The 27,229-nt window shown below is 41.8% G+C and overlaps 4 protein-coding genes across 9 annotated transcripts in view; 3 read left to right on the top strand and 1 right to left on the bottom strand.

Moving 5' to 3' along the window:
- Positions 1-6,856, top strand: part of LOC135554173 (carbonic anhydrase-related protein 10-like) — a 28,214-nt gene extending 21,358 nt beyond the window's left edge. Inside the window, exons 7-9 of the mRNA XM_064986288.1 lie at positions 793-947; positions 1,090-1,264; positions 2,382-6,856. Coding sequence (XP_064842360.1) covers positions 793-947; positions 1,090-1,264; positions 2,382-2,404 — 353 coding nt within the window. The 3' untranslated portion in view covers positions 2,405-6,856. The remainder of the gene's footprint in view (positions 1-792; positions 948-1,089; positions 1,265-2,381) is intronic.
- Positions 6,857-10,352: 3,496 nt separating this feature from the next.
- Positions 10,353-18,574, top strand: LOC135554171 (SWI/SNF-related matrix-associated actin-dependent regulator of chromatin subfamily E member 1-like). Of its 5 annotated transcripts, XM_064986283.1 has the most exons (12): positions 10,362-10,414; positions 10,996-11,121; positions 12,280-12,331; positions 14,154-14,197; positions 14,678-14,782; positions 15,568-15,660; positions 16,020-16,151; positions 16,257-16,428; positions 16,531-16,703; positions 16,784-16,885; positions 17,145-17,409; positions 17,615-18,574. In XM_064986283.1, the coding sequence occupies exons 3-12, from the start codon at positions 12,325-12,327 to the stop codon at positions 17,824-17,826; spliced, it is 1,305 nt and encodes a 434-aa protein (XP_064842355.1). In that variant the 5' UTR covers positions 10,362-10,414; positions 10,996-11,121; positions 12,280-12,324; the 3' UTR covers positions 17,827-18,574. The 5 variants fall into 5 exon arrangements, with proteins under 5 accessions (XP_064842354.1, XP_064842357.1, XP_064842358.1 ...); XM_064986282.1 differs by lacking the exon at positions 10,996-11,121 and having other exon boundaries at positions 10,353-10,414; XM_064986285.1 differs by lacking the exon at positions 10,996-11,121 and having other exon boundaries at positions 10,353-10,414; positions 15,568-15,648.
- A 242-nt stretch (positions 18,575-18,816) lies between these two features.
- LOC135554179 (von Willebrand factor C domain-containing protein 2-like) lies at positions 18,817-23,901 on the top strand. Of its 2 annotated transcripts, XM_064986295.1 has the most exons (4): positions 18,817-19,232; positions 19,479-19,514; positions 19,686-19,815; positions 22,207-23,901. In XM_064986295.1, the coding sequence occupies exons 1-4, from the start codon at positions 18,876-18,878 to the stop codon at positions 22,446-22,448; spliced, it is 765 nt and encodes a 254-aa protein (XP_064842367.1). In that variant the 5' UTR covers positions 18,817-18,875; the 3' UTR covers positions 22,449-23,901. The 2 variants fall into 2 exon arrangements, with proteins under 2 accessions (XP_064842367.1, XP_064842368.1); XM_064986296.1 differs by lacking the exon at positions 19,479-19,514.
- Positions 23,902-24,019: 118 nt separating this feature from the next.
- On the bottom strand, positions 24,020-27,011 carry LOC135554184 (large ribosomal subunit protein uL14). The gene is made up of 5 exons (XM_064986306.1): positions 26,908-27,011; positions 25,702-25,785; positions 25,280-25,408; positions 24,934-25,047; positions 24,020-24,149 (listed from the first exon to the last, which is right to left on the bottom strand). Exons 1-5 carry the CDS (start codon positions 26,918-26,920, stop codon positions 24,067-24,069), a joined length of 423 nt encoding a protein of 140 aa, XP_064842378.1. The 5' UTR covers positions 26,921-27,011; the 3' UTR covers positions 24,020-24,066.
- Between the last annotated feature and the right edge of the window lie 218 nt (positions 27,012-27,229).

The following is a 27,229-nucleotide window of genomic DNA, read 5'->3' on the forward strand; positions in this document are numbered from 1 at the left end:
CATCTCTAACCTGGAAGTTAAGTTTGATCCTTCTCTGTCCTTTGATGCCCATATAAAACATATCTGCAAAACATAATTTTTCCATCTAAGAAACATTGCCGAGCCAGATGCAGAGAAACCCGTCCACGCCTTCATCTTCTCCCAGATCGATTATGGCAATGCTCTGTTCGGGGGCCTTTCAACCAAATCACTTCAGAGGCTACAACTTCTCCAGAAGAGTCCTGCCAGGACCAAGAAGTCAGCCCACATCACCCCCATCCTTGCTGAACTCCACTGGGTAACGGTCAACTATAAGATTGACTTTAAAATCCTCCTCCTAGTGTTTAAAGCCTCAAATGAATTGAGTCCCACCTACATCAACGATATAATTTATATCAATGAGCCACCTCGCACTCTCCACTCCAGCAACTCACCACTGCTTCAAGTCCCCAAGACACGTCTCCGTACTATGGGGGACCGAGCCTATGGAATACTCCCCCTGACCATTTGAGAGCCACTACATCAATCAGAGCTTTTAAAACGGGTCTTTAAACACATTTCTACAGACTGTCTTTCTTATAGACCTAATCTGGAAAGTCATTTAGCAACTAGCCTACTATTGCTATTTCCTGCCTTGATTTTTATTGTCATTTTTATTTTATTATCATTACTTTTTGCCTCAGCTTTGCGATAACACTGTAATGAAAAGCGCTATACAAATGAAATGTGTTATTATTATTCTGAAATACAGTGTAGAAAGTGTTGAGGATGGTACAGTATGAATCTGATTACCTCTGTTTTGGTCCACTCCAGATGACGCATTCTTACTCATGGGGCTCAACATAGCAGATCTATATCCAGACACTACACGTTTTATAACATACGAGGGCTCCATGACTATCCCGCCCTGCTTCGAGACAGCCACCTGGATCCTCATGAACAAACCTGTGTACGTCACACAGATGCAGGTAACTCACCCTTGATCATAGACTCAATAATAACAGTAACTGATGTTAGCCAGAAGTTACTTGATAGTTGGCCGTATTTGAGACTGTAGATTCTCTACCATAAACCTTATCTGTCCAACTTTCTCTCACTCCGCCTCTTTAGATGCATTCTTTGCGACTGCTAAGTCAGAATGAGCCATATAAGATATTCCTCAGTATGAGTGACAACACGCGGCCCGCCCAGCCTCTCCTACAGCGCTGTATCCGCACCAACATCAACTTCAGCAAGCAGGGCCGGGACTGCCCCAACAACCGTGCCCTGAGGCCCCAGTATCGAGGTGTGTCTGAACGCATGTGTTTAGGATCTTTATTCAATCAACACGGCTACTTGAGACTTTCCGGTAAAATTCAGTTATTGGTAAAAACAGACTGTGAGAAAGAAGTTTGTCATTGTAATATAAACTGCACATACTGTATTCTGAAACCAGTTTGTGTTTTTAGAAATTCAATATTTACACTCAGTGACCAGTTTATTAGGTACACCACCCCATTCACAAAAATGGTTCGCTCCTACAGACAGTGGCATCGAGGTATTCAGTTGATGTTCGATTAAACATTAGAATGGGCAAACCCAGGGACCTAAGCGATGGTATGATCGTCGGTACCAGGTGCGTCGGTTCCAGTATCTCAGAAACATCCGGCCTCCTGGGCTTTTCACACATGATCGTGTCTAGGGTTTACTGAGAATGGTGCGACAAACAAAAAACATCCAGTCAGCTGCAGTCCTGTGGGCGAAAATAGCTTGTTGATGAGAGGTCGAAGGATAATGGCAAGAATCGTGCAAGCTAACAGGCTGGCCACAAATAAGTAAATAACATTGCAGTACAACAGTCGTGTGCAGAAAGGCATTGCAGCAGACGACCACACCGGGTTTCACTCCTATCAGCTAAAACCAAGAAGAAATGGCTCCAGTGGGCACGCGATCACCAACACTGGACAACTGAGGAGTGGAAAAACATTGCCTGGTCCAACAAATCCCAGTACCTGTTGTGTCATGCTGATGGCAGAGTCAGGCTTTGGCGTAAGCAGCATGAGTGCATGGCCCCATCCTGCCTGGTGTCAACTATACAGATTGGTGGCGGTGGTGTATGGCGTGTGGTGTGCGGAAGGTTTTCCTGGCACACATTAGGTCCCTTGATACCAATTGAGTGACGTTTACATGCCTTGAGGAATTCAGGCTGTTCTGGAGGCAAAGGGGGGTCCGACCCGGTACCACATGGGTGTACCTAATAAACTGTTTTCTCAGTCTTCTATAGTTCTGAGACGTCTATAGAGAAATGCATCGTCCCTCAAAATGAACAGTTTCTTTGTAGGTTCTATGTCTCAAGCATTGCCTTTCTGTTTCCAGTTCAAGCAGTTCATGCTAACCTCCACATCTCTTTGTTCTCTTTCCAGTAAACCAGTGGCTTCTGAAGTAGGAAAAAGATGAACATGCTGTACAATACAACAGGATGAAAACTAAATATTGGATCCTGATTCTCAAGACTTTATTTGAATGTGGAAATACTACATTATCAGAAGAGAGGCTGTTTTTTGAATATGTTTGAGATTGCAAAGTAAGACAAGGAAAGATTGAAAAGTGTAACTTTTAAGGCTGCACAAATGTAATTCTTTTATAGAGCTTATGGAAATGGGCTGTATGGAAATTCAGCAGGCTCCGCCATTTACCGACCTCTGCAGTGGAGACAAAGAGGACCTCTTTTATGACATCATCACCAACATCAGATTCACTTGAGCACCCAAAGATCCCAAAGGACCAACACTTCTTGAAATGAGCTAACTGTAATCACAGATACAACCATAACGTGTTTTGATACCAACAGCATTCCATCAGATCTAACAACAAGCTAAGAATCTGAATATGATAAGAGGGTGCTTCTGGTGATGAAAGCTTCTACATAACCATGTCACAAGCAAAAGGTGTACTGAATAAATGTCACAAATGCAGAACCATTTCCTGACCATGTGACCTAACCAGGAAAAACTCTGGACCCCAGAAAACACCAGGGCATGAGATGTTCCTGTTCAGGCCACATAGTCAGGAAACACTCCTAGCCATAGCCTTGGTAGATCCAGTATTTTATACTGTATTTACTAAACCTTTCTAGCCATTTTGGGCCATTTGCCTTTTCTCTGTTTAATTGTTTACAATTTCATTCACTGTTTATTTAAATGATAGCAGCCCAATTAACATGTTTCAGAGAATTATCTAAGATAAAATAACACTTTACATAAGGCCTATATAGTAGATGCTGTTTAAGAATTGTATATTGTCTAGCACTGAATAGAGCATGGGACGTGATTTGTCTGCAAATTCTTTAAGCAGTCACAAGGCATTCCTTATCAATTATTTATCCTAATTTTCGATTCAGAGCTGTGTATGGCGTTACAGGCAATGTGGGTTTGTGTGTGTGTGTGCGCGCATGTGTACATGACTGTATGTATGTGTGTGTGTGTGTGCGTTCTCTCCTGGGAATTGTATTTCTCATTAAATAGGGTAAATCTCCTCGTTTTGTGGCAATGAAACACATACAATTGTATTTGTCACGTGTCAAATACAACAACAGGTCTAGAGTGATATGCTTACTAACAATCTCTTTCCCACCGATGCAGAGTAAAACAAGAAGATAAAAACACAAGAGAAATAACACACAAGAATGAAGCTAAATACAGGAAGTACCAATATACCATATCAATGTGCAAGGGTACGAGGTAGTTGAGGTAAGTATATACAGTGCCTTCAGAAAATATTCACACCCCTTGACAAAGTAGGATTTATATGAATTGAATTGTAATTTTTTGGAAACGATCTAAACAAAATAGTCTTATGTCAAAATGGAAGAAAAATGTTTATTTTTAATTAAATGGAAAATAAAACACAAAGTATTCAACCCCTTGAGTCAATACATGTTAGAGTCACCTTTGGCAGCGATTACAGCTGTGAGTCTTTCTGGGTAAGTCTCAAAGAGCTTTGCACACCTGGATTGTACAATATTTGCCCTTTATTCTTTTTACAATTCTTCAAGCTCTGGTTATTGGTCTTTGCTAGACAGCCATTTTCAAGTCTTGCCATAGATTTTTTTTGCCAATTTAAGTCAACTTTAACTAGGACACTCAGGAACATTCAATGTTGTCTTGGTAAGCAACTCCAGTGTATAATTAACCTTGTGTTTAGGTTATTGTACGGCTAAAAGGTGAATTTGTCTCCCAGTGTCTGTTGGAAAGCTTAGCTCTATTCCGTTTATTTTTATTTTAAAAACTCCTTAGTCCTTGCCAATGACAGCCATACCCTCAACATGATGCAGCCAACTTCATGCTTGAAAATACAGAGATTGTTAGTCAGTGATGCTTTGTATTGGACAAAAAGTTAATTTATTTGCCACATTTTTTTTGCATTATTACTTTAGTGCCTTATTGCAAACATGATGCATGTTTTGGAATATGTGTATTCTGTACAGGCTTCCTTCTTTTCACTCTGTAATTTAGGGTAGCATTGAGGAGTAACTACAATATTGATGATACATCCTCAGTTCTCTCCTATCACAGCCATTAAAACTCTATTTTAAAATCCCCATTGGCCTCATGGTTAATTCCCTGAGCGGTTTCCTTCCTCTCCGGAAACTGAGTTGGGAAGGACGCCAGTATCTTTGTAGTGACTGGGTGTATTAATGCACTATCAAAACTGTAATTAATAACTTCACCATGCTCAAAGGGATATTCAATGTCTGCTTTTTTTAAACCCATTTACCAATAGGTGCCCTTCTTTGTGAGGTATTGGAAAACCTACATGATCTTTGTGGTTGAATCTGTGCTTGAAATGCACTGCTTGACTGGGGGATGCAGATAATTGTATGTGTGGGTTACAGAGATGAAGTAGTCATTTAAAAAATCACGTTAAACACTATTATAGCAGACCGAGTCCATGCGACTTATTATGTGTCTTGTTAAGCACATTTGTACTCCTGAACTTATTTAGGCTTGCCATCATTTTTCTTCATTTGTAAAAATATATAAAATCATAATTCCACTTTGACATAATGGGGTATTGTGTGTATATCAGGGCGTGTGAATAATTTGTGAATGCACTGTACATGTAGGCAGGGTTAAAGTCACTAGGCATCAGGATAGATAATAATAAGAGTAAAAAAACAAAGGAGCAGCAGCGTATATGATGAGTGTACACTCTTAGAAAAAAAGGGTTACAAAGGGGTTTTTTGTGGGGGGATAGGGTTCTACCAAGAACCGTTCTGATCTAAAGAACCCTATTTGGAAGACAAGGGTTATTTTGTAAGGCAAAGGGTTCTACCTAGAACCTTTAACATCCTGAGAACCGTTTTTGGAAGAAAGGGTGATTTGATGATTCTTTGGAAGACAAGAAGGGTTCTACATTAAACCATACATAATATTTCCCAGTATGCTCTATTTCAGGGAGATTACGAATGGTTTGTTTTACTGTATCATCTGTGTTTTTGCATGTACATTTATAGATTCATTCATTTCATGCTACACAAAGATAACTAACATACAGTTTTCTGAAATACTCCAATCTGTTTGTAATTGGATTTATTGCACCTGTAACTAAGATGGCTGTTCCAGTTTAGATGATTGAGATAGTCTCAGTATTCAATCTTCCATAACCTGACAGTCATTCTGAATGCAGGTTGTGGGTGATTTAACAATTCCACTTGTTGGATATACTAAGTAGCTGGATTCCAATAGGAATTACACATCACATTGCAAGCCAGCATAATGTGACTTGCAGGCCTGATGTGGCCTGTTACCAGGAGTTTCCTAACACTACTGATGGGTATAACTAGGCCCTCAAAGAAAGGCCTTGTGAAATGTAATGTATTATCATAGATCATTTGATTGTAAAGGCTAATAAGGTTGGTGGAATTGTTTATAGAGGGTTCTAGGTAGAACCCTGCACGTGTTTCTTTGAAGAACTCTATGGGGACAAACTGAAGAACTCTATGTTTCTACTTAGCACCTTTTTTCTGAGTGAATGTGTACATGTGTGAAAGTGTGTGTTTGTGTGGAGTCAGTATGCGTGTGTTATCTGCGTGTGTTTGTTTGAGTGCCAGTGTGAGTGTGTGGATCAAGTCCTGTGAGAGTGCAAAATAGTGCAGTACAGATAGTCCGGGTAACCATTGGATAGCTATTCAACTGTCTTATTATTGGGGATACAGTGCCTTCGGAAAGTGTTCAGACCCTTTGACTTTGTCCACGTTTTGTTACGTTACAGACTTACAATCCTGTCTCGGAGCTCCGAGGACAATTCCTTTGACCTCATGGATTTGTTTTTGCTCTGACATGCACTGTCAACTGTGGGACATTATATAGACAGGTGTGTGCCTTTCCAAATCATGTCCAGTCAATTGAATTTACCACAGATGAACAACAATCAAATTGTAGAAACATCTCAAGGATGATCAATGGAAACAGGATGCACCTGAGTTCAATTTCAGTCTCATAGCAAAGGGTCTGAATACTTACGTAAATAAAGGTATTTCTGTTTTTTATTTGTAATAAATTAGCAAAAATGTCTAAAAACCTGTTTTCGCTTTGTCATTATGTGGTATTGTGTGTAGATTGCTGAGAAAAAAATATTGAATCCATTTCGGAATAAGGCCGTAATGTAACAAAATGTGGAAAAAGTCAAGGGGTCTGAATACTTCCCGAAGTCACTGTAGAAGCTGTCTCTGAGCCTGTTGGTCCAAGACCCGATTCTCTGGTACCGCTTGCTGGACGGTAGCAGAGAGAGCGTCCATGGTTTGGGTGGCTGAAGTCTGTCTAAACACAATATCATACATGTACTGTTTCTGTATGATAATACCACTATGCCTATATATATATATATATATATATATATATATATATATATATATATATATATATATATATATATATATATATATATACTGAACACAAATATGAAGACAATATGTAAAGTGTTGGTCCCATGTTTCATGAGCTGAAATAAAAGATCCCAGAAATGTTCTAAATGTGCAAAAAGCTTTTTTCTCAAATTTTATGCACAAATGTGTTTACAGCCCTGTTAGTGAGCTTTTCTCCTTTGCCAATATAATCCATCCACCGGACAGGTGTGGCATATCAAGAAGCTGATTAAACTGTATGATCATTGCACAGATGCACCTTGTGCTGGGGACATTAAAAGACCAATCTAAAATGTGCAATTTTGTCACACAACACAATACAATAGATGCCTCACGTTTTGAGGGAGCTTGCAATTAGCATGGTGAATGCAGGAATGTCCACCAGAGCTGTTGCAGGAGAATTTAATGTTAATTTCTCTGCCATAAGCCTCCTCCAACGTTGTTTTAGAGAATTTGGCAGTACGTCCAACCAGCCTCACAACCGCAGACCACGTGCAACTACGTCAGCCCAGGACCTCCACATCTGACTTCTTCACATGTGGGATTGTCTGAGACCAGCCACCTGGACAACCCCATGAAACTATGGGTTTGCACAACAGAAGACGTTCTGCACAAACTGTCCAAAACGGTCTCAAGGAAGCTCATCTGCATGCTCGTACTCACCAGGGTCTTCACCTGACTGCAGTTCAGCGTCGTAACTGACTTCAGAGGGCAAATGCTCACCTTCGATGGCCACTGGCACGCTCGAGAAGTGTGCTCTTCACGGATGAATCCTGGTTTCAACTCTATCGGGTAGACGGCAGACACTGTATGGTGGCGTGTGGGCGAGCGCGGATGTCAACATTGTGAACAGGGTGCTCCATGGTGGCAGTGGGATTATATCCCAGTGGGCATAAACTACGGACAATGAACACAATTGCATTTTATCAATGACAATTTGAATGCAGAGATATCATGACGAGATCCTGAGGCCCATTGTTCGCCGCCATCACCTCATGTTTCAGCATGATAGATGCACTATTGTAAAGTGGCTGTTCCACTGGATGTCAGAAGGTGAATTCACCAATTTGTAAGTCGCTCTGGATAAGAGCGTCTGCTAAATGACTTAAATGTAAATGTAATAATGCACAGCACCATGTCGCAAGGATTTGTACACAATTCCTGGAAGCTGGAAATGTGGCAGTTCTTCCATGGCCTGCAAACTAACCAGACATGTCACCCATTGAGCATGTTTGGGATTGACGTGTAGGACAGCGTGTCCCAGTTCTTCCATGGCCTGCATACTCACCAGACATGTCACCCATTGAGCATGTTTGGGATCGATGTGTACAACAGCGTGTTCCAGTTCCCGCCAATATCCAGCAACTTCGCACAGCCATTGAAGAGGACAACATTCCACAGACCACAATTAACAGCCTGATCAACTCGATGTGAAGGAGATGTGTCGCACTGCACTTATTTTGTATTTATTTAACCAGGCAAGTCAGTTCAGAACAAATTCTTATTTACAATGACGGCCTACCCCAGCCAAACCTGGATGACGCTGGACCAACTGTGCACCGCCCTATGGACCTCCCAATCAGGTTCGGTTGTGATACAGCCTGGAATCGAACCAGGGTCTGTAGTGACACCTATAACACTGAAATGCAGTGCCTTAGACCACTGTGCCACTCGGGAGCCGAGGCAAGTGGTGGTCACACCAAATACTGACTGGTTTTCTGATCCATGACCCTACTTTTTTTGAAGGTATCTTTGATTAACAAGTATATCTGTATTCCCAGTCATGTGAAATCCATAGATTAGGGCCTAATAAATGTATTTCAATTGACTGATTTCCTTAAATGAACTGTAACTCAGTAAAATATTTGAAATTGTTGCGTGTTGCGTTTATATTTTTCTTCAGTGTATATGTTCTCTCTCAAAGAGAAATCTTATAAGCATTCATCAGATGTATTCTCTGCAGGAGCCCCAGCCTTGGTCAGCTAGCGTTACCTAGCAACCTATTTTACTACACCATCTGTGCCCCCGGAAATGAATATTCATTATTCTTCAATATGCATGTCTGTGTGCAGGTGATTGGTGTTCACGGTTACTATGGCATTCCTCAGACAACAGAAATATTCATCATTCATATTTATGTTCAAGTCATATCTTGTCGCTATCTTTGGACCGTATTAGTTCTATGCACTGCAAGTAGGCCCACATTTTAGTATAATTGTACTACAGTATCATGTCCTCATCATGAATCTATGTTTTAATGACTTGACAATCCTGAAGGATATTGGTGATTTCATGATTGACTTAAAATAAATGATGCAGCTGCTGGCTTGAAAAATAAGCACAGAATCATTGAAAAAAGTGTTGCATTCTGCGATGTTACTTGGGGAACGTTTCCATTTGGAGCCGTTTGAAAAAGTACAGACAGAGTAAGAACAGCACATTCTCTCGATACAGTCTAGCCAGAATGGAGAAGTGGGAGTGGGAAAGGAGGTTAAACACCCCTGGGAAAGGACACTCCATATTGGAAATACATTTTTCAACATCTGACAGCATCTATCTGTCTCTGTTGTCAACTATGTCAAGTGGAAAAAATCCCAGTTCACCTTCTACCACAGACTCATCACGCACACAAGTGGCACCATTCAAACTTTGAACAGAAACATAATATAGCACTCATACATATTACATCTTCATTAAGCTCACAGGACAGTAAGAATGTAAAAAGACCTAAGTAAACACTCATGAGGACATTTTGCGCCTTGGTGTTGGGCAACATACAAGAGGTTTAGCCTAGATGTCTGGTCTTCAGGAGAAAAGCTGCCCTTCATTATTAGGGCTTACCTCACAGTCCTGTCTGCTTATTTCTGGGGATGCACTCTAGCAGCAATCCTTTGAATAAAACGGAGAAGACTAATACATATCCAGGTCACTCACAGCAACATGGAAGCTCTGGGGACGTACTACCACACATCTCGCCCTCAATTTGGTCAAGAAGTGGTGGTGTTATACAAGTGAACTGAAACTGTACTTTACTAAGTTACAGGGCTTTATAAAGGCTAAATAACTCAAATGGAGCTTGAATCTCTAACATACCCTTTTTATTTGTTCTGTGTTCTGTGTGCACAGAAGTGTAAGAAAGACAAGAGGTGAAACATTTGTATGAAACATCTTGAGGAGTGGAGGACAATCAGGATCAGGCATCTATCTGTCTATCTGTGCTTGAACTTTAACAATAACGGTACGGGATGGAGAGCTGACCCAAGATCAGTTTTATTTAATCTTTGCTCAAGTCATGACCAAGGGGTGCAGCCATGCAATACCTAAAAGCAGTCTGCATAAAATCAGTGGCGGTGTTCTGCAGCCACCTAGCGGTAAGCAAAGGCAAAGCATATTAACTGACGGTGCAAATAAGCGGTTCCTCTCCGAAACAGTAGACGGCGTGTTCCACGAAATCGTGTTTTGATCCGCAGTTATTTACCAGCGAAAAAAAGAACAGACGCGCTTTTGAAGGAACAAAGAAAGGAGGTCGGGGTGAGTTCATTTTCAAGTGTATATTCTTTCGATAGTTTTGCATTTAACTTTTTTGAAAATGTCAGATGGAGATAATTTCACAACTGAATAGAATTGTAGTTCTATTCAAACTAAATAAAATCGGCATTTACTTGCAAGCAAGGCTTAGCTAACGTTCGCTAGCTAAATGCTTTAGCGCCCATGAACGATATATCCTGATCAGGGGAGGTTTTGTTAAGCGCCCCGACGCCTGCTCTAAACATTAACACGCATCACTTGCGGTATGTTTTTGGAAACTTATGGAACGTATCTTTCATATCAGCGATAAATAATTTAAGGAACTAAAGGTGAAATTACCACACCTTTATTTTATAGGGTTGGTGTTCCCACAAGGCCATATCAATTCAATGGGCTTTATTGGCATGGGAAACATGTGTTAACATTGCCAAAGCAAGTGCGGTAGATAATATACACAAGTGAAATAGACAATACAACTTAAAAGTAAACATTACAAAAGTTTCAAAACAATAAACATTACACATGTCATATTATGTGTATATATACAGTGTAAATAATCTCCAGCTCTTGTTTACGGAAGCCAGGCAGAAATCATAGGCGGCCACCTGTGCTAATGAGCTATCTAGCTTGCTTCGAACACCTGGCTGTGTACGCAACATTGGGGAGGAATTGTAGTTCTTCAACTGGAGAAACAACTTCTGTGCAATATTGTAAGTGTTTATTTTGTATTTGAAAGTTTATTTCTCACTGATATGAAAGATAAGGGGCATATCAGCATATGTTTAGAAAATCGGTTTTGAAGGAGTGGCTATTGACTTTATCTAAAAGTTCAAACACAGCGTCGGAATTGTAGTTCACATGGAGCCAAATGTGGGAGAATGTAACCGCTGAAAACCGTACATATGGAAAGGGGTTTAAGAGCTAGCGAACCGTAACTGTTAGCTGTTATCGTTAACTCTGCTTACTAGATTAGCTAGCTACATTCTGTAACTTTGCTAGTTTGGGTGTTTAACGTTAGCGTATATTGTTTTGAGATCACGTCCTTGACGTAGCTAGTTTCAACCTAGAATGATTTAACTATAGTTACTGTAGCTATCTCACTATGCGGCTAGCTCTCTTACTTGCCACTTCTCGACATTTTCCAACCATTGCGTCATCACATGACATTGTCGGGTAGATTCTCACACACTGGTATCCTGTATTTGCATCTGTATCAAGTCATTTACTAATTACATTTGGTAAATAAATCAGTGTTAAACGCCTGACGAAATTGACATAAACAAAATAAGTTTGATAGTCCGGTTTCAACCAACGTGGGGTCTACCGCCTCCCTCCAGTTGCTAGTTTGCTCTGGTCACATCGCGGCAATGACAACTAAAATGCACGTTAATTTACTTGGCTCAGTATGAGGCTCTGCGTTTATGACTAGCTAAACTATAACGTTACTTTCTTAATTTATGAACGTAAAGATTTTGCTAGGGTTCTGGAGAACGTTTTATGTAGGTGTAGGGTGCCATTTAATCCCAAATACGAAATAAAGTGGGGTGGTTTTGCATTTTCTGTACCGCCACACTCGGTCCGGTCCATGAGTTTGCTTCGGATCTGCTGAGCTGCATGCGTGGACGAGAGCTAGTCTGCCAGTATAGAAAGTGCTTTAAATTCGTTTATTTCTTATTTTAAGGAAATTACACCATGTTTTGTATGCAGCCTACTGGTTACATTGAATTAATGAGCCAACAACAGTGTGAATCCTACTGTCTTGTTTCCCAGATGCCATAATCTTTCAATCTTTTGCACTGGGCAGCACTAGCCATTTTTGGCATTGTTATTATTATTTTTCTATAACAAGCTCAATGTTTTTATTACAGCACCAATGATGAGAATAGCTTGAAATCCACAATCCCTCAGTCAAGATGTCAAGTAAGTAGATATTTACAGTTGAAGTCGGAAGTTTACTTACACCTTAGCCAAATACATTTAAACTCAGTTTTTCACAATTTATGACATTTAATCCTACTAAAAATTCCCTGTTTTATGTCAGTTAGTGTCAGCACTTTATTTTAAGAATGTGAAATGTCAAAATAATAGAGGGAATTATTTATTTCAGCTTTTATTTATTTCATCACATTCCCAGTGGGACAGACATTTACATACACTCAATTAGTATTTGGTAGCATTGCCTTTAAGTTGTTTAACTTGGGTCAAACGTTTTGGGAAGCCTTCCACAACCTTCCCACAATAAGTTGAGTGAATTTTGGCCCATTCCCGCTGACAGGGCTGGTGTAACTGAGTCAGGTTTGTAGGCCTCCTTGCCCACACACACTTTTTCAGTTCTGTCCACAAATTGTCTATTGGATTGAGGTCAGGGCTTTGTGATGGCCTCCCCCTTTTCCCTCCAAACATAACGATGGTCATTATGGCCAAACAGTTATTTTTTTGTTTTGTCAAACCAAAGGACATTTCTCCAAAAAGTACCACCTTTGTCCCTATGTGCAGTTGCAAACCGTAGTCTGGCTTCTTTGTGCCGGTTTTGGAGCAGTGGCTTCTTCCTTGCTGAGCGGCCTTTCAGGTTATGTCGATATAGGACTTGTTTTACTTTGGATATAGATACTTTTGTGCATGTTTCCTCCATCTTCATAAGGTCCTTTGCTGTTGTTCTGGGATTGATTTGCACTTTTCTCAACAAAGTACGTTCATCTCTAGGAGACCAAACGCGTCTCCTTCCTGAGCGGTATGACGGCTGCGTGGTCCCATGGTGTTTATACTTGCGTACTATTGTTTGTACAGATGAACGTGGCACCTTCAGGCGTTTGGAAATTGGTTCATCCTTGGGAGCAGACTTGTGGAGGTCTACAATTTTTTTTCTGGGGTCTTGGCTGATTTCTTTTGATTTTCCCATGTCAAGCAAAGAGGCACTGAGTTAGGCTAATTGACATCATTTGAGTCAATCAGAAGCTTCTAAAGCCATGACATTATTTTCTGGAATTTTCCAAGCTGTTTGAAGGCACAGTCAACTTAGAGTATGTAAACTTCTGACCCACTGGAATTGTGATACAGTGCGTTATAAGTGAAATAATCTGTCTGTAAACAATTGTTGGACAAATTTCTTGTCATTCACAAAGTAGATGTCCTAACTGACTTGCCAAAACTACAGTTTGCTAATAAGAAATGTGTGGAGTGGTTAAAACACTTAGGTTGGAGTCATTAAAACTAGTTTATGTATACTTCTACATTTACATTTAAGTCATTTAGCAGACGCTCTTATCCAGAGCGACTTACAAATTTCTGACTTCAACTGTATCTCAATTGGTTTTGAATTGGAGTGGCAGGTAGCCTAGCGGTCAAGGGTGTTGGGCCATTAAAGTCTCTGGTTAAAATGCCTGCGCTGACTAGGTGAAACATATGTCTATGTGCCCTTAAGCAAGGCACTTAACCCTAATGCTCTAGATCAAAATGTCTGCTGAATGACAACCCCAAAAAATGAAAGGGGTCCAAATGAAAATACTGCATGGATTCACCTCAAACGCACAAATAGACTAAAAAGCCACATGGGTTAAGAATTTTCACCAGTTTAAAGAAATCTGTTAATCTATTAATGAGCACATGGGACCAATATAACTGACATGTAGATTTAGATACAGGTTAAACACTAACTGCATTATAGAGCTTAATTGATACAGGGAGTGCAATTTACTCTTTGTTTTGTATGTCTGAACTTTGTCTTCACGTTTATTTTACACAGAAAGGCCATCATATGCACCTCCCCCCACCCCAGCCCCCACAACTGTAAGTATCACACACCATCCAACACCAGTCCTCCCATTTCCTCCCAATGCCAGGGGAGTGGGTCTTCTATACAATCAACAGGAGCTCAGTAATGTGCTGTTGGGCTGCAGGACCGCACAGACATATTAGCTCGGGATGTTCTGTCAATACATTTGCAAGATTGTGACTCGCAGACAAACATTTTCCCTTCATCTAAATCACATGCTGCTATACATTTTGAACATCAGTGGATGGAAGTAGAACTGGCCAGTTACCAGCTGTTTACCTCCCTCTTTGCTACCTTTTTATTTTGTGATCCTCCTATGACAGAAACAAGCCAATGACTATGCACTGCTTTTTGTTTTTTCAAGATGGCTGCTTTCGCATGACTATGCTATGCAAATCATTAGCCCCAAAACTCTCCTTTTCATATTTGTTTTTGTCCCTCCCCCTTGTTTGTGTCATTTCTCATTCGTGTTTTGTCTCATTTGTCTCCATCAGCAAGTGCCCAACACCCCTGGGTTTGTGGGGTACAACCCATACAGCCATCTGGCCTACAACAACTACAGGCTGGGAGGGAATACCGGCAGCAACAACAGGGTAATGGTAGGACCAATGCCATCCGGGGCTAGAGCCCAAGGAGTAAGGCTGGCTATTCCCTGAGTGAAAAAAGGATAATTTGGAGAAAGGGGAAATGAGTGTTTGGTACAAGAATAGAAGGGTGAAGAAAAAAATTCAACATGTAGAAAGGGATACTTTTTTGGGGGGATAAATGGTACAACAAAAACAGCTGCTGGTCGTGGTGAAGTGAGGTCAGTAATTGCTCAAGTCCTCCTATAATCTTCTGTAAATCACACAATCATCTTACTCCAACTGATTTGATGCTCCACTTGATGATCCAATTATTTGTTAGAAGTTTCACCAGATCCCGTCATCTTGTCCTTGATGCAAAAGCATTTCATGTTAGAGCAGTTGCCCCTCTGACATGCCCCTCCCCTGCTTGTACAGCCTGCTAGGGAGCAGCAGCATGTTGCCCCGTCCATCCAAGGCTCATGACTTGGCATGTCAGAGGTTCATACTAGTTGGTGTTTTAATCACAAGGCAGCCAAAACTGATAGCAGTATTCATTTGAATTATAGCCCTAAACACTGAGAGGGCAATAATTTGTCCTACATACCAGCTATGCATGAAACACTATCCCAAAAATAAGGTGCAACATTTTGGAATGAGTCTCTTTAAGAGCTTCACTTAATGCAGATTGTGTCATTTTCAGTTGTGGCCCTGCCCCTTTTTCATAGTAGTACATAAGTGTTATATACGTGTTTTCTGTAATAACTATGTCCATTGGTTTGACCTGTTGATATTTTCTTTTCTTTGGCTCTCTTTCCCAGAATTCCTCAGGAGTCACTGTTCCCAAGCCGCCCAAACCGCCAGACAAGCCGCTGATGCCCTACATGCGGTACAGCCGGAAGGTAAGCAGGAAGGTAAGACACCCACGGTGTCTACTTTTACTGCTTGTACAGGGGGTCACCCAGCCAACCATCTGGATGGCCGGGGACCCCACTGTTGATGACCCCTGGTGGTATGTTCCTCACATCTTACCCCCTCTGGATTGGAGGTCGGAGACAGCTTAGTTACCCCACCATCCGGATCCACTCCTCTTCAACACCTGTCTTCATTGTTGATTCTGTCTGTCATTGTTTCTGTGTGACCTGTTGTGCTTGCTTTCCCTTTGTCTCCTCCAAATCAAATCTTTCTCCCTCTTTCTTCCTCTTGTTTATTTTTATACATTTTTCATCTTAGTTGCTGCTCTGTTTTGACCACGGTGCCTCCTTTTTGCCAGGTCTGGGACCAAGTCAAAGCCTCCAATCCGGATCTGAAGTTATGGGAGATTGGAAAGATTATTGGTGGCATGTGGAGGGACCTCACTGAAGAGGAGAAGCAGGACTACTTGAATGAATATGAAGCGGAAAAGGTGAGGACAGTTGGGAGCTGCAGTTTTACAATGCCCTCAGCTATTTTGCCTTGGGTAAATAAGTCCAGTCCTTTCACTGAGATTTTATAATTACTGCCTCTATAGATTGAGTACAACGACTCCCTGAAGGCCTACCACAACTCACCGGCTTATCTGGCCTACATCAATGCCAAGAACCGTGCCGAGGCGGCTCTGGAGGAGGAGAGCAGACAGCGGCAGACCCGCGTTGAGAAGGGAGAACCGTACATGAGCATCCAGCCTGCTGAAGACCCAGATGGTAATGGCCTGGGGACTAGAAATTCTGTCTCTCCTGTACCTTTTTTTGTTGATCCATATTGTGTGTATTGAAAGCCAGTGTTTTTGTGTGTCCTTTCCGTAGACTATGATGATGGGTTCTCCATGAAGCACACGGCCACCGCTCGCTTCCAGAGGAACCACCGGCTCATCAGTGACATCCTCAGTGAGATTGTGGTGCCAGATGTGCGCTCTGTCGTCACCACTGCACGCATGCAAGTCCTCAAGCGCCAGGTCCAGTCCCTCATGGTGCACCAGGTAAGCAAAGCTAGTGGAAAACACGCACTGGCCTGTCATCGCACAATAGTCTGGTTTGACACAGTTGTTCCTTTCCACAGAGGAAGCTGGAAGCAGAGCTGCTGCAAATAGAGGATAGGCACCAGGACAAGAAGAGGAGGTTCCTGGAGACTACAGACTCTTTCAATAGTGAGCTCAAACGGGTATGTGCCACCACCCAACAGTGTCCAAAGTGAGAATCACCTCATACAAAGTGCAACAGCTGATAGCCTGTGTCTTGTTTTTGTACCAGTGTAGTTTGTTTACTTTTATCAGCAGCTGTGATGATAGGTTTGTATTCTGTGCCACTCAGTAGCTGTTCAAGTTTGTCTTTGTAGCCCTGGTGTGTTGTACGAAAGTCTGATTTGTCGTAACTGCTCAAAGCTGCAGTGTCTACAACTAGATGTGTTTGTCTGTGTGCAGCTGTGCGGTCAGAAGGTGGAGGTAGACATGGAGAAGCTTGCAGCAGAGATTGCTGCGGCAGAGGAGGCTGCTAGGCGGCGGGCGGAGGAGAGGGAGAAGGAAGCGGCGGAGCAGGCAGAGAAGACTGCCCAGGAACAGCAAGAGCAGCAGCATGCGGCAGCAGCCTCCGCTTCATCTACCCTGCCCATCACTGAACAGAACAACACCACCCCACCAACCACAGAGACCAAGGAGGACCAGGACAAGCCAACCCCTATGGAGACAGGTCAGTCATACCAACATCGCACTAAAGCATTTTCTCTGTTATTTCAGTAACTTGCTGTTTGGAGTAAGAAAAAGCCTGATACAAGTAGTGCTTTTATTGCAGTAACATGTTAACCGTTGTGGCATTCAGACTGAGCATTGTGATCAATGGTCATTACAATCTACACAGAGACACCTGACCTACACACTCTCCTCCTTTCCTTCAGAAGAGACTCCTACATCTGAGACCCATCCTGAGGCTGAGGAGGGCACACCTGCTGCAGATAAGCAGCAGGGCCCGTCGGTGGAGAGCGTCACGGACGAGGGAACCAGTGACAGCACCGCCCCATCCGAAAGCAGCACCGGACCCCCTGCAGACCCCCCTGCTTCAGCTGAGCCTGCCCCAGAGGAACGCCCAGCCAGCCAGCCCTCCCAATAGCATCTCTGTAGAAGGGCACACCTCTCTCTGAGCACACCCTCTAACCTATAGACTAGGGCCATGTTTTGTGGGCACAGTGCTGCATATCAAAAATATTAGAATGTATAGAAGTGATTTCATGGGTAGAGATGTCCATAGTTTTGTACATTCTGTGTGTTATTTGAGATGTCGTGCAACCCTGTGCCCATTTAAATATGACCCTGTGATGTTCTTCCACCATCTCCACACTCGGTTTGTGTGTTTGACATTTCTATTAATCTTGCAATGGACCTCTGGATTCATACCACAAGCCAACAGTTCCTCTTTAGCTATTGGCGTTGATAGAACAGGGAAGGGCCTTGGCCTAATTTATTCCACACCCAATTGACAATGGTTTTTACATGCTATTTTTGTTGCCTATTTTTATCTAACTTTTAGTTAGTAATCAATATGGTGTGGACTGTTAGTGATGGATTAAATTCATAATTCATATAAAATGGCCAGTCCTTGAATATCACCTATTATATCACAGCAAATGGATGATTGTGAACTGTTTTACATGAGCTGTTTGCAACTGCACAGCTGACAAACCCTGTTGCTGTGTATCACCACTAGAGAAATGGTCATGATGAACCTCAGATAAAACCTCACGCTTTCAAATGACTGTTTTTACTTGAATTTGAATGATTTTAGTATGCCTCTGCGATTTGCATCTTTTTTTGTACTGTCAAGCCTCTTGCCCAAATAAAAGTAATTTCTGTCTTTCGGACCAATGGCTTATTTCAAATGTTTTATTGGCTTTCTCTAGATGTAGGCCTACTGATTGCTTAGACTGCCTATTCAGAAATAACTCAGCGTTGTAATTTTGATGGCAATATATTAATACCGTAATTGTAAAAAAAAAAAGTTAAAAGTCAGACTTGGACTACTACTGTAAGTAAAATCTCGTTGACCATTGGGGAATGTGGTTGCATTCCCACTTTTCTTGTCTTGTCTGCCGTCCATGCGTCGTCACACCTCTTTAAAAGAGAACGAGAGAACACCAGACGGTCACAGTGTCGATATCAGGAATGATGAACAGCCGCGCGCTTTGCCTCTACGTCGCGCTCCTCTACCCGATCCCCAAAACATTGACGGAATACTCAACCAATACTGACTCGGAGTACGAGTTTGGGGATTACCGGGGCAAGTGGTGCTTAGACGACCACGGATTTGTGTATAGCATCGGGGAAGTGTACTATCCCAGTCCATCTGCTTGTCCGTGCACCTGCACTGAAGACGGACCCGTGTGCATACGACCCAAGTGTCCTCGCATTCATCCTCGATGTACACGGATTAAATACAAGTCCTGCTGTCCAGTGTGTGAGGCAGTCAGCAGAGTGTGTGTATATGGTGGAAAAATGTACAGAATATTCGAGGAATTCAGGGTGAGATTATTTTTTTAATGGAACATGACTAAAAATATGTTCCACCTACTTTAAGTGACTGTGTACATTATCCAAGGTTAAGGTTGGATCTTGGAATATGTTTATTATACTGTATTATACTCAATGTCAAAGCAGTGTTTTTTGTGTCAAGTCTGATGGTGAAGATGTGGACATTGGTTATTTATCCTCTGTTGCATGAGAGATATAGGCCTATTGTCAACTGTAATAACAGTTCTCTCCAACAAGGGGTCATGTGGGGGTCAGCAGTTGAGATGGCATGAGGTGACATTTCATATGATCTATTTTTAATTGAAAACATTATTCAGGTATTACATTGATGCATGCTTCATAGGCTTCTCAAGCATTATGCTTCCTTCCAAATGACAGGAGAACACTGAGTGAAAGTGAGTGTGGTAGAAAATGTCTAAAGGTGTATCCAACCTGCTGTTTCAGTTGTCACGCTGTGAGAGATGTCGTTGCGAGTCCAACAGGGAGGTGTCCTGTTCCATCTCTGACTGTCCTGCACCACACTGTGTCAACCCTACATATGAGCCCAACCACTGCTGTCCTGTCTGCTACACTGGTGAGTTCACTTCTACCAAGACACAACTTTCCAACACAATTAATGGTCTCTACCCAAACACACAATTTCTTCCACACTAATTTAGATGTTATAATGATAGGGTGGACATACACACACACAGATGTGTTCTGTATAATTTGATCTGAACATACAACGCAAATATACAGAATCCATAAGCCTGGTCATATGTAACTCAAGCATTTTGCTGCACCTGCTATAACATCTGTGTATGCGACCAATAAACGTTGATTTGATGTCAACCATTAATTAGCTTTGACACAGCGTGTGATATTGATTATAAAGACAGCTGCAGCTCTTATGTAATGTTTACGATGGCAGTAGTTGGCTGCTGCCCCCAGCTGGAGTCTAAGGTCATCGATATCTTCAATGTTTCTTCAATCACTGCTCCACTGCACTGGTACCATCTGTACTGTGCGTTCAACATGATATGTGCATCATATTCATAACAAGCTCAATTATTAGTTAGAGTCAAGCCAAGGAGTTTTGGAAATATTTAGTCACTGATGTGGGATCCTAGCATCCTTAGAACGAAACTATGGAATTCAGCATTGCACAGATTACATAACTGAATTTAGACACTGGATAAAGAGGGATGTAAATCAAACTGCTCGATAGTGCTCTGTCCAACACAGGAATAGTAACTAGCCCCCAGCCTGGTGGGGCATGGGGCCATTCATCCAACAGCAGGCAGTAAATGAACAGCTTGTGTGTGCGCCGTATATAGTTCAATCAGTAAATCAATCACATTTATTTATAAAGCCATTTTTACATTAACAGTTGTCACAAAGTGTTATACAGAAACCCAGTCTAAAACCCCAAAGAGCAAGCAATGCAGATATACACTGAACAAAAATATAAACACATGTAAAGTAAGTGTTGGTTCCATGTTTCATGAGCTGAAATAAATTAAAAAATATAGGACAAAACACACATCACAACAAGAAACCACAACCATACACACCACAACACTAAATAACACTACATAACACAACACTACATAACACTACAATATCCAGCTACTTCGCATACCCATTGAAGAGGAGTGGGACAACATTCCACAGGCCACAATCAATAGCCTGATCAACTTTATGCGAAGATGTGTCACGCTGTATGAGGAAAATGGTGGTCACACCAGATACTGAACGGTTTTGTGATCCACTCTCCCACCTTTTTTTTATGTATCTGTGACCAACAGATGCATATCTGTATTCCCAGTCGTTCATAGATTAGCGCCCAATGAATTTATTTCAATTCACTGATTTCCTTATATGAACTTTAACTCAGTGAAATTGTTGCATGTTCTTAAATAATTCCCTTTGTCTTCTATAATAAGTTGGAATTTAAATAAAAAAATGTTTGGTCTCCACACATTGGATTTTCAACATTGAAGAAGCAATTTTGTTTTTTGAAACTTAAGTTTACACTTTTAATTGAGAAAATAAAAACAAATGGCATAGACTCAATTATTAGCAACCAAGAGCTAATACTTGGTTGCACAGCCTTTGGCCAAGAGACAGTAACTGCTGACAAATGCTTCTTGAAGCCTTCAATTAGCTCTTTTCTACTGGATGTTTGGCCCATTCTTCAGCTGCAAACTGCTCCATTTCTGTGATGTTTGAGGGGTGCCTTCTACCAACTGCTGTTTTCAGATCTCGCCATATGTTTTAGATGGGAGTCAGATCTGAACTCAACGCTGGCCACTCCAGAACAGTCTAGTGTTTATTCTTGAATGATTCCTGGGTGCTTTTTGATGCGTGTTTGGGTTTGTTATCCTGCTGGAAGACCTACAACCTTCGACAGAGACCCAGTTCTTGTACACTGGGTTGTAGCATTGGACTGATAATCTGCTGATTTCAGGATGCCTTGCACATGTTCAAGGCCCCTAGTACCAGAGGCAGCAAAGCAATCCCGCGACATTATTGAAACTCCCCCATGTTTGATTGTAGGAAGGGTCTTTCTTTGAATGCTTAATTTGGTTATCAGTAAAGATAGTGCTGATTTGTATTATATTGGTCCACAGAACATTTTTCCCAGAATTTAGGCTTGTTTAGGTGTGTTTTTGCAAAGTTCAATAGGCGTTTCTTGTGTAGGGAATTATTTAAGAAAAGTGCAAGGGTGCCAATTTATTTGGCCACAACTGTATGTCTGCCTTTATGGATATGTAAGTAACTCTACAAAGTATAGCATATTGGCGCTGCAAATGACAGTAGGATGATTTTATTTAGACTACAGAAGTTTCTCATTGCAATGCTGATCAAAAGAGCACATTACATATACAATAACTGTCAAAAACATATGCAATTCACATTTATGGTGACATCTGATAAACATCTATTTATTTTACATAATTTTTCTGCATCCTGCCTACAGGGCCCAATTGTTTTGTGGGCGACAGAGTGATCTCGGCAGGGGAGCGAGTAGAGATAGACAAGCAGACTGTGTGTTACTGCACCTACCGGGACGGCACCTGGCAGATGCACCCCGATGCCACCTGCGAGCAGCGCCCGCTGCCGGACCCCGATCTCAACCCCAGCCCCTCTGAGTCCCCCGAGGAAGACGAGACCAAGCAGATGGACAGGGACTTCCGCCCCAGGCTGGACTGGATCCCGTGAGCAGGCAGGAGGGTGGGTGTGAGGGTAATAGTGTGCCAAGGGGAAACGGTGAGATGATGGGGAAGGTTGTTTTCCGTGCCCTGCTGAGTGCAGTCTGCATAGGGCTTAGGGCCAGGGATGATCTACTACACCACATTATACAACCACAATAACATTACTAGCTAGTAGTGTTTGTGCAACATTATATAAAACTGCATACAGGAACAATATATGGTGCACATTAAAGACAATACACAACTATAACATATAGTTCCGTGAAATTAATTTGTCTCCATTTTCCTTCACTTGCAGTAGTCTGGTTTTGTCATCAAAGGGCTGGTGTAAGTGGACACTTAAGAGATGGTGGCAACATTCACCCTTTTATTAATCTCAGGTTTACACTAGTGCACATTAACGTTGCTGTCTATTTCTTTGACTACTGTTGTTTCTTTAATAACATTGATATCCATCTCAGAATGGTTCCAACACCGAAATGGAAATGTTCCTTTTTCTGTATATAAATCGACTTGTAGTTCTATGAAGTGTACCTTTGATGGACATATCAAATAAACATCAGGAACCGTATGTATCAAGCGTCTCAGATTCAAGTGACAATTTAGGATCAGTTTTGCCTTTAATAGATTACAATGAATAAGATTACATGGATAATGGGCCCTGACCCCAGATCAACCCTCCTATGGAGACGCTTGATACGGACCCAGTTGAATGAATGACAATGTCCCATCCTTATACTTGTTTACACACAGGCAAGCTCCTACACCAGGGGTATGTAACCCTGTTCCTGGAGTGCCACAAGTACTGCAGGGTTTTGTTCCAACTAGGCACCACACGATCAGTTCAGTGATTGCCTGAATTCAACACACCTGGTCTTCCAGGTTAATTAAATCAGTGGTTGCAGCACTACAGGACCAGGGTTGCCCACCCCACCCTACACCTTTCCCTGGACAAGGATTCTCAGGGCCCTTAAAATGAAAATGGCACTTGTTGTCTTGCCTTCTAGGTTACCCACAAGATAATTTTGTAAATATATATTATTTTCTGGTACTACATGTATCTCATTATTAAATACAATTTGTTTTTGTGCGGGCCTACATATCCCTCAATTTATGGATTTGTATTTTCAGCCATGAAGATAAATTCTCCATAAATTTGCCCCCGCTATCCATAATTTAGTCATCCATTAACAAGTTATCAAACATATCCTGACTTGGACGACAATTTTATGGGCTCCCGAATTGCACAGCAGTCTAGGAGACTGCATCTCAGCGCTAGATGCACCACTACAGACCATGGTTCAATCACAGGCTCTATCACAACCAGCCGTGATCGGGAGTCCCATAGCGCAGCGCACAATTTGACCAGTGTCGCTAGGGGAGGGTAGGCAGTCATTGTAAAATACGAATTTGTTCTCAACTGACTTGCCTAGGTTAAATAAAAGGTTAAAAAAAAAGAATCGCCGTGTCAATATTTTTTGAATGTGCTCCTGTTCTTACACCCAGTGAGACTACACAGATGTATACAGTAGATACTGTGTAGTTTGACACTGCCTTGGGATCTTGCAAACAGGACACTGACTTTACAATGGTTTTTATTGAAAACAACAAGCCAGGATCAAGGATCAAGCTATGCTGCCAGCATTTGAAGCAATCCTGGGCCACAGGTCTGCACATTCCTTGGCCACCGGTCCTGTGATGGCCGAACCTGTAACACAGAAGACAAATTCAGCCCACAACAAAAATAAGATAAAATAGTAGACAAGATGCCTTTGGCCTTGCATCAGTGTAGTAACATTTCACTCTTTGCAGACCTGCCACTTACAATGTGAACAAAAACAGTTATGGAGCTCATGCATCCACAAGAAAACTACATACTCAATTTGACTGCACCGTCTTGATTTGAACATCCACACTTTACTTTGGTTACTGACAAACAAATCCCCACCGTTTCCAGTTCAATTCCTATAGCGTTACCTACAAAATAACCCCACTTGGCATTGTAACATCAAAATATGACACGTAGCAGTGAGATTCTCTACCCAAGCTAACTTGAAAGGAATGGACAGGTGTGCATACCAATAAATGACTGAGTGAGGACATACACACTTCCAGGAGAAAGGTAGAGAATCACTCTGCCTCCATTATTTCACTGCATCTAAATGTATTCAAAGGATGACCACTATCCAGTGAACACAAATGTTTCATCACTGATTGAGATTGGTCAGCCAAAATGAGACTGCCATCTCACCCACAGTGATGATCTTAAAATTCCCTTCTTCGACAACTCACCGAGCTACTGACCAGACAAAGCAAGTGCTTTTTGAAGGGGTGTCATTTATATTTCGCAACAGAGTATTAGAAAAGAAAATGTACTACTCAAAATCCACATCCAGAATTTGAAAAGCACTCAAAGAAGCCCAGCCAAACATCCTTATGAAGAACCTCCATGACTTGGGATAGGGGCGCAAAGACTCAAAATCCCAACTCACCTTTCATTTCTCCTTTGACATTCACTATGACCCCCGCATTGTCTTCAAAGTAGAGAAACACGCCATCCTTTCGCCGATACGACTTCCGCTGCCGTATCACAACCGCAGGATGCACTGTGGGAAAGAGGAAGACTATCAGAATCCAGCAACCTGACATAACTCACATCGCTACACTGTTGATTTTCACCATTCAGTTAAACAATCGGTCTGGGACTACTATTGTGGTGAAAACTACAAGTAATTTTAAAGACCAATCAAATTACCATGCCAACCGCCATAATCTCTTGATTAGCTAGTCCCAGTTCATCCTATTCTAGTAATTGAATACATAATGTAGAACACTCACCCTTTTTTCTGAGTTCTGGTTTGCCTTTCTTGACAGTGGCCATGACCATGTCACCCACACCAGCAGCAGGAAGACGGTTCAGACGCCCCTTGATGCCCTTGACAGAGATGATGTACAGGTTCTTGGCACCTAGTGAGAAAGGGGGAAGAAGATGGTGAATATATGACAGGATGGAGATGGTTCCACTGCCCAGGCTTGATTAAAGGTACAGATCCTTGTAGACCATTTCAAGACAAGACCAGGTTGAACTACATGACATGTTCCATCACTGATTGAGATTGCGCAGCCAAAATGAGACTGCCATCTCACCCACAGTGATGAAGGTTCTATATCCTTTCTCGACAACTTGCCGAGCTATTGACCAGACAAAGCAAGTGCTTTTTGAAGGGATATTTATTCTAACAGATCTGAATGTAACATACCTGTGTTGTCAGCGCAGTTGATGACGGCACCCACTGGGAGACCCAGCGAGATGCGAAACTTTGCCCCAGATGACCCACCACGTCCTGAACAAGAGAAGAGATCCATTTAAGTAAACTTTGCATACTGCAGACTGAAAACACACTGCTTAAATCAAGCAAATATTATCCAAGTTGTTCCATCACGGATTGAGATTATTCAGTATAGGTGACTGCCATCTCACCCACCAGTGATGATTACTATACCCTTCTTCGACAACTCACCCAGCTACTGACCAGACAAAGCAAGTGCTTTTTGAAAGGGGTTCAACTTCACATTTCGTTATTTTCTTTTCAGATTTAAACTACTGCCAAGAACATGCAGCCACAGCACTGTGTGTGGGAGGCATGGTGAAGTCACCATAGAACCAACACACAAGGCCTCAAGATTAGAAGTGACTGGCTAACATTACTGCTTGCACTACAAAAAGACAGCCCATGTTGACAGTTCTACCCCTTGTTTAATGCACCCAACTAGGGTAGCTTGCAAAGAAATTGACCAATTAGTTGTGAGTAGGCTGCTGTAAGGTGATAGCTAGCTTGTTAGCAATTACTTGCATGGCCTGGGAGAAGAGTTGGAGGAAACTAGCTAGTTGGCAAGGAAAATAACGTTCAATCTCAGACGAAATCAGTGCCTTTGGTTCATTGTTTTTGAGTTAGAGTCCCCCTTTCTAAAGTTAAAACAATACACCGTGGTTCAACTTCGCTAGCCGGGGAAATCATTGCGAACACTGAACACGTAGCTACAGCTAGTCATCCTAGGGCTTCAGCAGTGTCCATGATTTGGAGTCATGCCTTGCTTTTAGTCAGACGCTATGCTACCACGCACTGACTAGAACACTCTCAAATAAGTAGTTCACCTGCCACTCATTTGTTGGACATTGTACTGGAATGGCAACTGCGCTTATACGTGAGGAATTAGAACACACACCAATTCATGCATTTTAGCTAACACGCCAAAAGCTAATCAGCTAAATGATAGCAAAAATGGCTTCCGTAACAAGCCCCTAAAATCATCCCTCTGAATATTGCTCAGTCCTTCACATTTTCAAGCCAATATGAATGACAATTATTCATAAAACGTCCATTATCCAAATAACATTATGTTCCTATGTTAGACATTCTGCAAACGGGTAGATGAATGTGGATTTTTCTTAGCAAGTCTCTTACCTCTCTTAGACATTGCTGCAAAAGGGAAAGAGGAAGACGGAAAAAGGAATCATGGGATATAAAGTTCCGCAGACATACCACAGACATTTCACGTCCGGTCGATTAAGCCTATATCGCCCTCTAGTGTTGGCGATAATAGCCTACGGGTTGCGGTCATAAACAACTACCAGAGCGCCTCTGCTATCAAAATGAAAACAAAGTAAACATTGTGCAACTTCATGAGCAATTACTTACTAATTGTCCAGTCATGAATGGCAGGGGTCACACGTGGAACATTGAAAACAGCAAAGAAAAAATGAGGTGAGTGAAGACCAAGTGTGTG

Source organism: Oncorhynchus masou, chromosome 14 (genome assembly GCF_036934945.1).
Source record: "Oncorhynchus masou masou isolate Uvic2021 chromosome 14, UVic_Omas_1.1, whole genome shotgun sequence".
Taxonomy (NCBI): domain Eukaryota; kingdom Metazoa; phylum Chordata; class Actinopteri; order Salmoniformes; family Salmonidae; genus Oncorhynchus; species Oncorhynchus masou.

Bases quoted from the DNA above. Each gene is read 5' to 3' on its own strand.
- LOC135554171 (XM_064986282.1), top strand. The intron at 16,152-16,256 runs GTGAGGACAGTT...CTGCCTCTATAG, and splicing joins ATGAATATGAAGCGGAAAAG to ATTGAGTACAACGACTCCCT. The intron at 16,704-16,783 runs GTAAGCAAAGCT...TCCTTTCCACAG, and splicing joins AGTCCCTCATGGTGCACCAG to AGGAAGCTGGAAGCAGAGCT.
- LOC135554179 (XM_064986295.1), top strand. From the start codon at position 18,876: ATGATGAACAGCCGCGCGCTTTGCCTCTACGTCGCGCTCCTCTACCCG. The intron at 19,233-19,478 runs GTGAGATTATTT...CTCTCCAACAAG, and splicing joins GAATATTCGAGGAATTCAGG to GGGTCATGTGGGGGTCAGCA. The intron at 19,515-19,685 runs GTGACATTTCAT...CTGCTGTTTCAG, and splicing joins AGCAGTTGAGATGGCATGAG to TTGTCACGCTGTGAGAGATG.
- LOC135554184 (XM_064986306.1), bottom strand. The intron at 25,409-25,701 runs GTATGTTACATT...CTTTCTCACTAG, and splicing joins CAACTGCGCTGACAACACAG to GTGCCAAGAACCTGTACATC. The intron at 24,150-24,933 runs GTGAGTTGGGAT...TCTGTGTTACAG, and splicing joins TGTCAAAGGAGAAATGAAAG to GTTCGGCCATCACAGGACCG.